This window comes from Lynx canadensis, chromosome A1 (genome assembly GCF_007474595.2).
Source record: "Lynx canadensis isolate LIC74 chromosome A1, mLynCan4.pri.v2, whole genome shotgun sequence".
Classification (NCBI taxonomy): domain Eukaryota; kingdom Metazoa; phylum Chordata; class Mammalia; order Carnivora; family Felidae; genus Lynx; species Lynx canadensis.
Window position 1 is genome coordinate 5,833,613 of NC_044303.2, and position 12,864 is coordinate 5,846,476.

Here is a 12,864-nt window from a genome sequence, read left to right on the forward strand (position 1 = left end):
TGGTAACATGCCTATGACAGTGCAGTACAAAAGAAAAGTCATGATATGCTCACCGGGAGCGTATTTTTTACGCTAGGTTTCCCTAACTGCTAATCTTTAAAGTGGAATTAATAATACAAGAAAAATAAACCAAAAATTTTAAGATGAACTTAACCATATTGTTTATTCCCAGTGTTTGAATTTAAAATGAGTTAAGTAATGGTATGGGATTGCTTAGTTGTAGAAAATTCCATTTATTTATTACATTTATTCTTAACATAGGACTCGATATCAAATTCATCATTTCATACAAACACAGGATGATATATTTACAAAAGGACAAATTTTCTTCCAGGTTTAAAAGGCCATGGAGTTACACTATGGACACACACCCACATACACAAAGATAGATAAATATTAATTATATGTATTAAATGGAATTGGTTGAGGTAGAGTTCAATAATAATTACTTGGCTTAAAAGCCTGAAAACATTGTGCAGGCATTCAGTAAGGAGATTTTGGATGTATTATCAAAATACATTGGTACAAATTTAATGCAGTTGCTATAGAATGATCTGCTATGATTGAAACCATGTGTGGAGAGCTTGGGCTTCTGCGGGATGTGTCGCAGCAACAAAGGCTCTAAAGATGTATTTGTGCTGCCCGCTATGTATACAGATGATTGACTTAGATACACTTCCCAGACGTAAACAGTAAAGGAATGTCACTGAAGTTTCGCATGCTATCAGATAGAGACAGGGAATGCTTACCACATTGTACAAGCCGATGCACCAGCGTTCAAATATAATCTGCCCAGAAAATCCATTAACAAAGGCGAACCAAAGCTGAAAGAGAAGAAAGTTCATGAAGTTTTGTATCAATACTGACCTAAATGTTTCCATTCACTGAAGTACTTAAAATACTATGCTTTATCATTCTTTTTTTCCCATGTCATCAAATGGAATTTTGCCAGAATGTAAATAAAATCAAGCTTGAGTGTTTGAGCTTAACAGAAAGGCAGTTCATTTATTTTAGAATTTTTATTTCTTTATTTTTTGACAGAGAAAGAACAATAACAATTTCAATGAAATGCTTAGATCTGATTGTCCAATAATGCATTGTTTCAGTGAAAAGATCTCTGCCCCTCTGTGTTTACTGCAGCATTATTTACGATGGCAAAAATGTGGAAGCAGCCCAACTATTCACCAGTAGATGAATGGATAAAGGAGAGGTGGTATATATACAATGGAATATTACTCAACCATGAAATAGTGTGAGATCCCACCATTTGCAATAACATGGATGGACCTGGATTGTATAATGCTAAGTGAAATAAGTCAGAGAAAGACAAATACTATATGATTTCACCCCTGTGTGGAATTTAAGAAACAAAAGCAACCAACCAACCAACCAACAAAAAAACCCAGACCCTCAAATATAGAAAACAGACTGGGACTTGCCAGAGGGAAGGTGAATGAGAGGATGGGTGAAATAGGTGAAGGCGATTAAGACTATACTTCTCGTGATGAGCACTGAGTAACGGACGGAATTGTTGAGCCACTATGTTGTACATCTCAAACTAATATAACAATGTATATTATTTATACTCGAATAGAAAAATTTAAGGCAAAGGACTGGGAATAACTAAGACAATTTTAAAAATATATAGTGAAAAGACTCACTCTACCTGATGTTAAGGCTCATGGTATTGCTACAGAATTCAAGACAGTGTGATGTTGGCAGAGGAACAGACACAGAAATCAAGGAGTTAGAGTAGAGAACCCAGAAACACATAGTATGTATCTACATGAGTATGTCCAACTTACTTTAATTGTGGTAGGAACTATAACCAATTTTAAGTGTACAGTGCAGTAACGTTAAGTATATTTACACTGTTGTGCAACCAATCTCCAGAACTTTTTCATCTCGCAAAACTGAAACTCTGTACCCCTGAACAATTCCCCATATCCCTCAACCCTCAGCCACTGGTCACCAACACTCTTTGTCTCTCTGAATTTGACTATTTTAGATACCCCATGTAATTGGAATCATACACTGTTTGCCTTTTTGTGTGTGACTCATAGTTAGCCAATGTCCTCAAGGTTCATCCATATTATAGTATGTGTCAGAATTTACTTTCCTTTTAAGGCTGAATAATATTCCATTGTATTTATATATCACATTTTGGTTATCTCTTCATCTGTCACTGGACATTTGGGTTGCTTCTGCTTGGGTATTGTAAATAATGGTGCATTAAACATGGTGTGTAAATATCTCTTCAAGATTCTTGCTTTCAGGGGCACCTGGGTGGCTCAGTCGGTTAAATGTCCGACTTCGACTCAGGTCATGATCTCGTGGTTTGTGAGTTCAAGCCCCGCATCAGGTTCTGTGCTGACGGCTCAGAGCCTGGAGCCTACTTCGGATTCTGTGCCTCCTCCTCTCTCTGCCCCTCCCCTGCTCTCTTCTCTCTCTCTCTCTCTCTCTCAATAATAAATGTTAAAAAAAAATTTAGATACATACTCAGAAGTGGAATGGCTGAATCATGTAATTCTACTTTTAATGTTTTGAGGAATCATCATACTATTTTTCCATAGTGGTTGCACCAATTTTTATTCATACCTGCAGTTCACAAGGGTTCACTTTCTCCACATCCTCACCGACATTTGTTATTCTCTGGGGGTTTTATTTTTTAATAGTAGCCATCCTAATTGATGTAATACGTGATTATGGTTTGGATTTACATTTCTCCAATGATTAGTGGTGTTGAACATTTTCTCACATGCTTGTTGGCCATTTATATACTATCTCTGTAGAAATGTCTGTTCAAGTTCTTTACCCAACTTTATATCAGATTGATTTTTTGTTATTGAGTTGTAGGAGCTCACTATTCTAGACATTAGCTTATGAGATATGTAATTTGCAAGTATTTTTCTCGTATCCTGTAGGTATTTTTACTGTGTTGATTGTCACAATCAACACAGAGGTTTTAACATTTGATGTAGAACCACTTGTCTGTATTTGCTTCTGTTGCATGTGCTTTCATGTCATGTCCAAGAAAATTATTGTCAAACACAATGTCATGAAGATTTTCCATTTTATTTTCTTATAAGAGCTTTATAGTTTTAGATATTATTTTTAGGTCCTTAATTTTCAGTTAACTTTTGTAAATGGTGTAAGGTAAGTATTTTATTTTATTTTATTTTATTTTATTTTATTTTATTTTATTTTATTTATTTATTTATTTTGCATATGGATATCCAGCTTTCCCACTAGCATTTGGTAAAGGGACTATCCTTTCTCCATTATGTAACCTTGGTGTTTTCAAAGATCATTTGACCATATACACTAGGATTTATTTCTGGGTTCTTTATTTTATTCCATTTGTCTAAATACCTGTTTTTATGCTACTAAAACACATTTTAAATACTGTAACTTTGTATATGTTCTGAAATTAGGGAGTATGAGACTAATCAGTTGTTTTTCAAGATTGTTTTGGCTATTCAAGATGCTTTAAGACTCTGTATGAATTTTAGGATGCATTTTTCTATTTCTCCAAAACATGGGATTTTTGTAGGGATTGCATACAAATCTGCAGATCATTTGGGGTAATATTGTCATCTTAACAATATAAACTTTTACAATCCATAACCATGGGATGTCTTTCCATTTATTTGTATCTTCAAATTATTTCAGCAATATTTTGTAGTTTTTGGTGTACAAGTGTTTTTCCACCTTGGTTAAGTTTATTCCTAAGCATTCTTTCTGATGCTATTATAAATGAAATTTTTTTCTTAATTTCCTTTTTTGATAGTTTGTTATTAGTGTATATAAATACAACATTTTTGTATGTTGGTTTGTATCCTGTTGCATTATTGAATTTATTAGTTCTGATCATTATTTTCTGACATCTTTAGGATTTTCCACATATAAGATCTTGTCCTCTGTAAACAGAGATAATTTTACCTATTCCTTTCTGATTTGGATGTTTTTCTTTCTTCCTTCCTTTCTTCTTTTTTTTTTTTTTTTCTTTTGCCCAAGTGCTCTTACTGGGACTTCCAGTACTGTGTTGAATAGAAGTGGTGAGAGTAGGCATCCTTGCCTTGTTCCTGATCTTAGAGGAAAGACTTTTAGTCTTTCGCCACTGAGCACGATACCAGCTATGGGATTTTCATATATGGCCTTTATTATGTTGAGGAATTTTTTTTTCTTTCTAGTCTGTTGAATGCTTTTATCATGTAAGAGTGTTGAATTTCATCAAATGCATTTTCTGCATCGAGATGATGTTTTTTTTCCTTTGTTGACTGATTTTAATATATTGAACCATCTTTGCATTCCAGGATATGGTTTCTATTCCTTTTTTAATGTGCTGCTGAATTCAAGTTTGATAGTATTTTGCTAAGGATTTTTAAACCTGTATTAATCAGGGATATAGGTCAGTAGCTTTCTTGTAGTGTTTTCTAGTGTCTTGTAATGTAGCTTTGGTTTTATAGTAATGCCGGACTCATAAAATGAGTGTGTTTCTTTCTCTATAATTTTTTGGAAGAGTTTGAGGTAGATTTTAATTCTTCTTTGAACGACTGGTATAATTTGCCAGGGAGGTATTTGATTACTGATCTGATCTCCTTACTAGTTATACTGTTGATATTTCCTATTTCTTTATTACTTGCCCAACTGATTTTTTACAAAGGTAGAAAACCAATTTAATGGAAGGATAACCTTTTCATCAAACAGCACTGAAGTAATTGAATTTCATGGGCAAAACAAATAGAAAATCTAAACCCTCCGCTCTGCACAAAAATTCACTGAAAATGGATCATGACATTAAGTGTAAAACACAAGACTTTTAGAAAACTACACAGAGGAATGTCTTTGGAATCTAGATCTAGGCAAAGAGTTTTTTGACACAGAACCAAAGCATGATCCATAAAAGGAAAATTTGTAAATTGGACCACTTCAAAATTAAAAACTCTTATACTCTGAAAGACTCTATTAATATGACAAAACATCATGATACAGACTGGAAGAAAATATTTGCAAACTACATATCTCCCAAAGGACTAATGTCTAAAATATGTGAAGAACTCTCAAAAATTAACAGTAAAAACTCAATTTCGTTTTTATACAATTTAGACAAAAGATGGGAAGACACATTTCAGAAGATGTATTGATAGCAAATAAGTATATGAGAAGATATTCAACATCATTAGCCACTGCAGAAATGCAATTTAAAACCACAATGAGGGGGCTGCCTGGGTGGCTCAGTTGGTTGAGTGTCCAACTCTTGATATCAGCTCAGGTCATGATCCCAGAGTCATGGGATCAAGTCCCAGAGTCGAGCCTGCTTAAGATTCTTTCTCTCTCTCTCTCCCTCTGCCCCTCTCCCCTACTCACACTCTTTCTCTAACATAAAATAAAAATAAAACAAAACCACAATGAGATACCACTAACCATCTATCAGAATGGCTAAAATACTAAATAGTGATAATACAAATGCTGGGAAAGATCCAGAGAAACAAAATAACAGATACTTTGCTTCTAGGAATTGAAAATAGTTGGGAGTTTCTTTAAAAAAAAAAAAAAAGGGCGCCTGGGTGGCGCAGTCGGTTAAGCGTCCGACTTCAGCCAGGTCACGATCTCGCGGTCCGTGAGTTCGAGCCCCGCGTCAGGCTCTGGGCTGATGGCTCAGAGCCTGGAGCCTGTTCCCGATTCTGTGTCTCCCTCTCTCTCTGCCCCTCCCCCGTTCATGCTCTGTCTCTCTCTGTCAAAAATAAATATTGAAAAAAAAAAAAAAACTAAATATACACCTACCATATGATCCAGCAATTGTACTCTTGGACATTTGTCCTAAATAAGTGAAAACTTATGTTTGCCCAAAATCTTTATACAAATGCTCTTCAATAAGTGGGTGATAAATATTATGGTCTGGAACAAATGATTGATACAGGGAACAACTTGGATTAATCTGAAGGGAATTATACTGACTAAAAAAAAAAATCCAATCTCAAAAGGTTATATAGTACACAATTCTACTTTTATAACATTCTTTCTTTTTAAGCTTATTTATTTTGAGAGAGAAAGCATGTGGAGGGGGAGAGAGAAATTCAAGCAGGCTCTGCACTGTCAGTGCAGGGTCCAACATTGGGCTTGATCTTGCGAACTGTGAGATCATGACCTGAGCCCAAATCAAGATCTTTTCTGATGCTTAACCAACTGAGCCACCCAGGCACCCCTACTTTTAGAACATTCTTGAAAGAACAAGGATAGGGATAGGGAACAGATTAGTCACTGTCAGAAGCTACGGATGGGTGTGGATATAAAGGGGTAGGATGAGTGGGATCCTTGTGATGGAACAGGTCTGTATCATTGGGGCTGAGGTGGGGGTAGTCTGTCTCGATTTCTGTGATGGTTATATCAATCTACACATGGATAAAAGTACATAGAATCACACAAGTGTGGGTAAAGCTTGTGAAGTATGAATCTCAGTTATATCCTGGTTTTGATCATGTCCTAGAGTTATTCAAGGTGTTGTCTTTGGGGAAAATTGGGTGACTGTTTCATGGGACCTCCTAAAAAATATTTTTGGAACTTCCTGTGAATCCATAATTATTTCAAAGTAAAATACTAAAAAATATTTTTCCATAGCCAAATCTAAGGCTTATACAAATGCTTTTTAAAGTCAGGAAGGTGGTTAGAAGACTCAAATTTACCAAATAACTTTGAGCAAAAACCTAAAGCAGAATTGTGTAATGGTAATTTAAATGATACAAATATGGGGAAAAAAACAAAACACTAAACTACCATACATGATGTCAAAGAAAGACCTAACTTTTTCATGAAAGAAGGCATATCTTTTCTTACCTCAATAACATAAAACACGACATTTTTGTAGAAACAATATAATATGCATTTTGTCACTCGAAAATAATTCCAAGCTCCATGAACCAACAGAAGCTTCTCCAAGTAGCTAAACTAAAAGAAGGAAACAATAGTCAGGGCAAGTTCAAATGAAACAGCAAAGTATTTGTTAGACCCACTGTTGTAGAATACATACAAAAGACTGGAGACAGATGAGGCAGAAATAGGAAAATGTCCCTTTACAGTTCTTGGGCTAACATTCATTCTTGGAAAAGTATAAAATGGCACACACCATGGCATAACATCTTCTCTACAGTCAAAGCTGCTCTTGGGTCAAAGCAAGATGGAGGAAAACAAAATGTGGCTTAAAGTATTATCATTGCTGTGAAATAGCCTGTTAATGGGGGCCTGAGCATGAATCAGTTCAGTCTCCTGCATTAGTGACTGGCTTGGTGTGGCATCTTAGGGGTGGGTGAGAGGAAGAAAAGAAAGCTTGCAGGGTCTGGTGGTCCAAGATGGTAACATAGGAAGAGTACCTCAGGAATCCTATCCCATGCCAGCCACAGGTCCACCCAGGCACACAGAGACTACACAAAGGACAACCATCTAGAAGACTATTCCTCTGAGTTTAGGAGAAGCAGCTGTTCTGCCTTATTCTTTTTTTTTTTTTTTTTTTTTTTTTTTAATTTATTTTTTTTTTAATTTTTTTTTTTCAACGTTTATTTATTTTGGGGACAGAGAGAGACAGAGCATGAACGGGGAAGGGGCAGAGAGAGAGGGAGACACAGAATCGGAAACAGGCTCCAGGCTCTGAGCCATCAGCCCAGAGCCCGACGCGGGGCTCGAACTCACGGACCGCGAGATCGTGACCTGGCTGAAGTCGGACGCTTAACCGACTGCGCCACCCAGGCGCCCCTGTTCTGCCTAATTCTTAAAAAACAAACACAGGGGGATTCTAGGGAAGATGGCGGCACAGGAGGACGCTGGGCTCACCGCGCGTCCTGCTGATCACTTAGATTCCACCCACATCTGCCTAAATAACCCAGAAAACTGCCGGAAGACTAGCAGAACGGATTCTCCGGAGCCAAGTGCAGATGAGAGGCCCACAGAAGAGGGTAGGAAGGGCGGAGAGGCGGTGCGCGCTACACGGACTGGCGGGAGGGAGCTGGGGCGGAGGGGCGGCCCTCTGGCCGAGCAGAGCCCCCGAGTGTGGCTGGCAAAAGCCGAGGGGCAGGATGAGTGTGTTCCAACAGCAAGCGGGACTTGACATCTGGAAGTTTATAAGCTAACAGCTCTGCTCGGAGAACGGGAGGGCTGGAGGACAACGGGAGGGAGAGTTGTTGAGTCCCGGACGACAGAGCTCAGCTTGGCGGGGAACAAAGGCGCTCGCCAGCGCCATCTCCCTCGCCCATCCCCCAGCCAAAATCCCAAAGGGAACCAGTTCCTGCCAGGGAACTTGCTCACTCCGCGCAAACACCCAACTCTGTGCTTCTGCGGAGCCAAACTTCGGGCAGCGGATCTGACTCCCTCCCGCTGCCACAGGGTCCCTCCTGAAGTCGATCACCTAAGGAGAAGCGAGCTAAGCCTGCCCCTCCTGCCCCTGTGCACCTTGCCTACCCACCCCAGCTAATACGCCAGATCCCCAGCACCACAAGCCTGGCAGTGTGCAAGTAGCCCAGATGGGCCACCCCACCCCACGGTGAATCCCGCCCCTAGGAGGGGGGGAAGAGAAGGCACACACCAGTCTGACTGTGGCCCCAGCGGTGGGCTGGGGGCAGACATCAGGGCTGACTGCGGCCCCGCCCACCAACTCCAGTTATACACCACAGCACAGGGGAAGTGTCCTGCAGGTCCGCACCACTCCAGGGACTATCCAAAATGACCAAACGGAAGAATTCCCCTCAAAAGAACCTCCAGGAAAAAACAACAGCTAATGCACTGATCAAAAAGGATTTAAATAATATAACAGAAAGTGAATTTAGAATAATAGTCATAAAATTAATCGCTGGGCTTGAAAACAGTATAGAGGACAGCAGAGAATCTATTGCTACAGAGATCAAGGGACTAAGGAATAGTCAGGAGGAGCTGAAAAACGCTATAAACGAGACGCAAAATGAAATGGAAACGACCATGGCTTGGATTGAAGAGGCAGAGGAGAGAATAGGTTAACTAGAAGATAAAATTAGGGAAAAAGATAAAAAAATCCAGGAGTATGAGGGGAAAATTAGAGAACTAAGTGATGCACTAAAAAGAAATAATCTACGCATAATTGGTATCCCAGAGTAGGAAGAGAGAGGGAAAGGTGCTGAAGGTGTACTTGAAGAAATAATAGCTAAGAACTTCTCTGAACTGGGGAAGGAAAAAGGCATTGAAATCCAAGAGGCACAGAGAACTCCCTTCAGATGTAACTTGAATCGATCTTCTGCACGACTTATCATAGTGAAACTGGCAAAATACAAGGATAAAGAGAAAATTCTGAAAGCAGCTAGAGATAAACGTGCTCTAACATATAAAGGGAGACCTATAAGTCTCGTGACCAATCTCTCTTCTGAAACTTGGCAGGCCAGAAAGGATTGGCAGGAGATCTTCAATGTGATGAGCAGAAAAAAATATGCAGCCGAGAATCCTTTATCCCGCAAGTCTGTCATTTAGAATAGAAGGAGAGATAAAGATATTCCCAAACAAACAAAAACTGAAGGAATTCGTCACCACTAAACCAACCCTACAAGAGATCCTAAGGGGGATCCTGTGAGACAAAGTACCAGAGACATCGCTACAAGCATAAAACATACATCACAATGACTCTAAACCCGTATCTTTCTATAATAACACCGAATGTAAATGGACTAAATGCGCCAACCAGAAGACATAGGGTATCAGAATGGATAAAAAAAACAAGACCCATCTATTTGCTGTCTACAAGAGACTCATTTTAGACCTGAGGACACCTTCAGATTGAGAGTGAGGGGGTGGAGAACTATTTATCATGCCACTGGAAGTCAAAAGAAAGCTGGAGTAGCCATACTTGTATCAGACAAACTAGACTTTAAATTAAAGGCTGTAACACGAGATGAAGAAGGGCATTATATAATAATCACAGGGTCTATCCATCAGGAAGAGCTAACAATTATAAATGTCTATGCGCCGAATACGGGAGCCCCCAAATATATAAAACAGTTACTCATAAACATAAGCAACCTTATTGATAAGAATGTGGTAATTGCAGGGGACTTTAACACTCCACTTACAGAAATGGATAGATCATCTAGACACATGGTCAATAAAGAAACAAGAGCCCTGAATGATACACTGGATCAGATGGACTTGACAGATATATTTAGAATTCTGCATCCCAAAGCAACAGAATATACTTTCTTCTCGAGTGCACATGGAACATTCTCCAAGATCATATACTGGGTCACAAAACAGCCCTTCATAAGTATACAAGAATTGAAATCATACCATGCATACTTTCAGACCACAATGCTATGAAGCTTGAAATCAACCACAGGAAAAAGTCTGGAAAACCTCCAAAAGCATGGAGGTTAAAGAACACCCTACTAACGAATGAGTGGGTCAACCAGGCAATTAGAGAAGAAATTAAAAAATATATGGAGGGGCGCCTGGGTGGCTCAGTCGGTTGAGCGTCCGACTTCGGCTCAGGTCACGATCTCGCAGTCCGCGAGTTCGAGCCCCACGTCGGGCTCTGGGCTGATAGCTCGGAGCCTGGAGCTTGCTTCCGATTCTGTGTCTCCCTCTCTCTCTGCCCCTCCCCCGTTCATGCTGTGTCTCTCTCTGTCTCAAAAATAAACGTTAAAAAAATTAAAAAAAAAATATGGAAACAAACGAAAATGAAAATACAACAATCCAAACGCTTTGGGATGCAGCAAAGGCAGTCCTGAGAGGAAGATACATTGCAATCCAGGCCTATCTCAAGAAACAAGAAAAATCCCCAATACAAAATCTAACAGTACACCTAAAGGAAATAGAAGCAGAACAGCAAAGGCAGCCTAAACCCAGCAGAAGGAGAGAAATAATAAAGATCAGAGCAGAAATAAACAATATAGAATCTTAAAAAACTGTAGAGCAGATCAACAAAGGCAAGAGTTGTTTTTTTGAAAAAATAAACAAAATTGACAAACCTCTAGCCAGGCTTCTCAAAAAGAAAAGGGAGATGACCCAAATAGATAAAATCATGAATGAAAATGGAATTATTACAACCAACCCCTCAGAGATACAAACAATTATCAGGGAATACTATGAAAAATTATATGCCAACAAATTGGACAACCTGGAAGAAATGGACAAATTCCTAAATACCCACACTCTTCCAAAACTCAAACAGGAGGAAATAGAAAACTTAAACAGACCCATAACCAGCGAAGAAATTGAATCAGTTATCAAAAATCTCCCAACAAATAAGAGTCCAGGACCAGATGGCTTCCTTGGGGAGTTCTACCAGACATTTAAAGCAGAGATAATACCTATCCTTCTCAAGCTATTCCAAGAAATAGAAAGGGAAGGAAAACTTCCAGACTCATTCTATGAAGCCAGCATTACTTTGATTCCTAAACCAGACAGAGACCCAGTAAAAAAAGAGAACTACAGGCCAATATCCCTGATGAATATGGATGCAAAAATTCTCAATAAGATACAAGCAAATCAAATTCAACAGCTTATAAAGAGAATTATTCACCATGATCAAGTGGGATTCATTCCTGGGCTGCAGGGCTGGTTCAACATTCACAAATCAATCAACGTGATACATCACATTAATAAAAGAAAAGATAAGAACCATATGATCCTGTCAATCGATGCAGAAAAGGCCTTTGACAAAATTCAGCACCCTTTCTTAATAAAAACCCTTGAGAAAGTTGGGATAGAAGGAACATACTTAAACATCATAAAAGCCATTTATGAAAAGCCCACAGCTAATATCATCCTCAATGGGGAAAAACTGAGAGCTTTTTCCCTGAGATCAGGAACACGACAGGGATGCCCACTCTCACCGCTGTTGTCTAACATAGTGTTGGAAGTTCTAGCATCAGCAATCAGACAACAAAAGGAAATCAAAGGCATCAAAATTGGCAAAGATGAAGTCAAGCTTTCACTTTTTGCAGATGACATGATATTATACATGGAAAATCCGACAGACTCCACCAAAAGTCTGCTAGAACTGATACATGAATTCAGCAAAGTTGCAGGATACAAACTCAATGTACAGAAATCAGTTGCATTCTTATACACTAACCATGAAGCAACAGAAATACAAAGAAACTGATCCCATTCACAATTGCACCAAGAAGCATAAAATACCTAGGAATAAATCTAACCAAAGATGTAAAAGATCTGTATGCTGAAAACTATAGAAAGCTTATGAAGGTAATTGAAGAAGATATAAAGAAATGGAAAGACATTCCCTGCTCATGGATTGGAAGAATAAATACTGTCAAAATGTCAATACTACCCAAAGCTATCTACACGTTCAATGCAATCCCAATTAAAATTGCACCAGCATTCTTCTCGAAACTAGAGCAAGCAATCCTAAAATTCATATAGAACCACAAAAGGCCCCGAATAGCCAAAGTAATTTTGAAGAAGACCAAAGCAGGAGGCATCACAATCCCAGACTTTAGCCTCGACTACAAAGCTGTCATCATCAAGACAGCATGGTATTGGCACAAAAACTGACACATAGACCAATGGAATAGAATAGAAACCCCAGAACTAGACCCACAAACGTATGGCCAACTAATCTTTGACAAAGCAGGAAAGAACATCCAATGGAAAAAAGACAGTCTCTTTAACAAATGGTGCTGGGAGAACTGCACAGCAACATGCAGAAGGTTGAAACTAGACCACTTTCTCACACCATTCACAAAAATAAACTCAAAATGGATGAAGGACCTGAATGTGAGACAGGAAACCATCAAAACCCTAGAGGGGAAAGCAGGAAAAGACCTCTCTGACCTCAGCCACAGCAATCTCTTACTCGACACATACCCAAAGGCAAGGGAATTAAAAGCAAAA

The 12,864-nt window shown here is 38.8% G+C and overlaps 1 protein-coding gene across 1 annotated transcript in view; it reads right to left on the minus strand.

Moving 5' to 3' along the window:
- Positions 1-251: 251 nt before the first annotated feature.
- LOC115514197 (phospholipid-transporting ATPase IB-like) overlaps positions 252-12,864 on the minus strand; it is a 74,706-nt gene continuing 62,093 nt past the window's right edge. The window contains exons 17-18 of the mRNA XM_032592725.1: positions 6,838-6,948; positions 252-824 (exon numbers count right to left, since the gene is read on the minus strand). Coding sequence (XP_032448616.1) covers positions 558-824; positions 6,838-6,948 — 378 coding nt within the window. The 3' untranslated portion in view covers positions 252-557. The remainder of the gene's footprint in view (positions 825-6,837; positions 6,949-12,864) is intronic.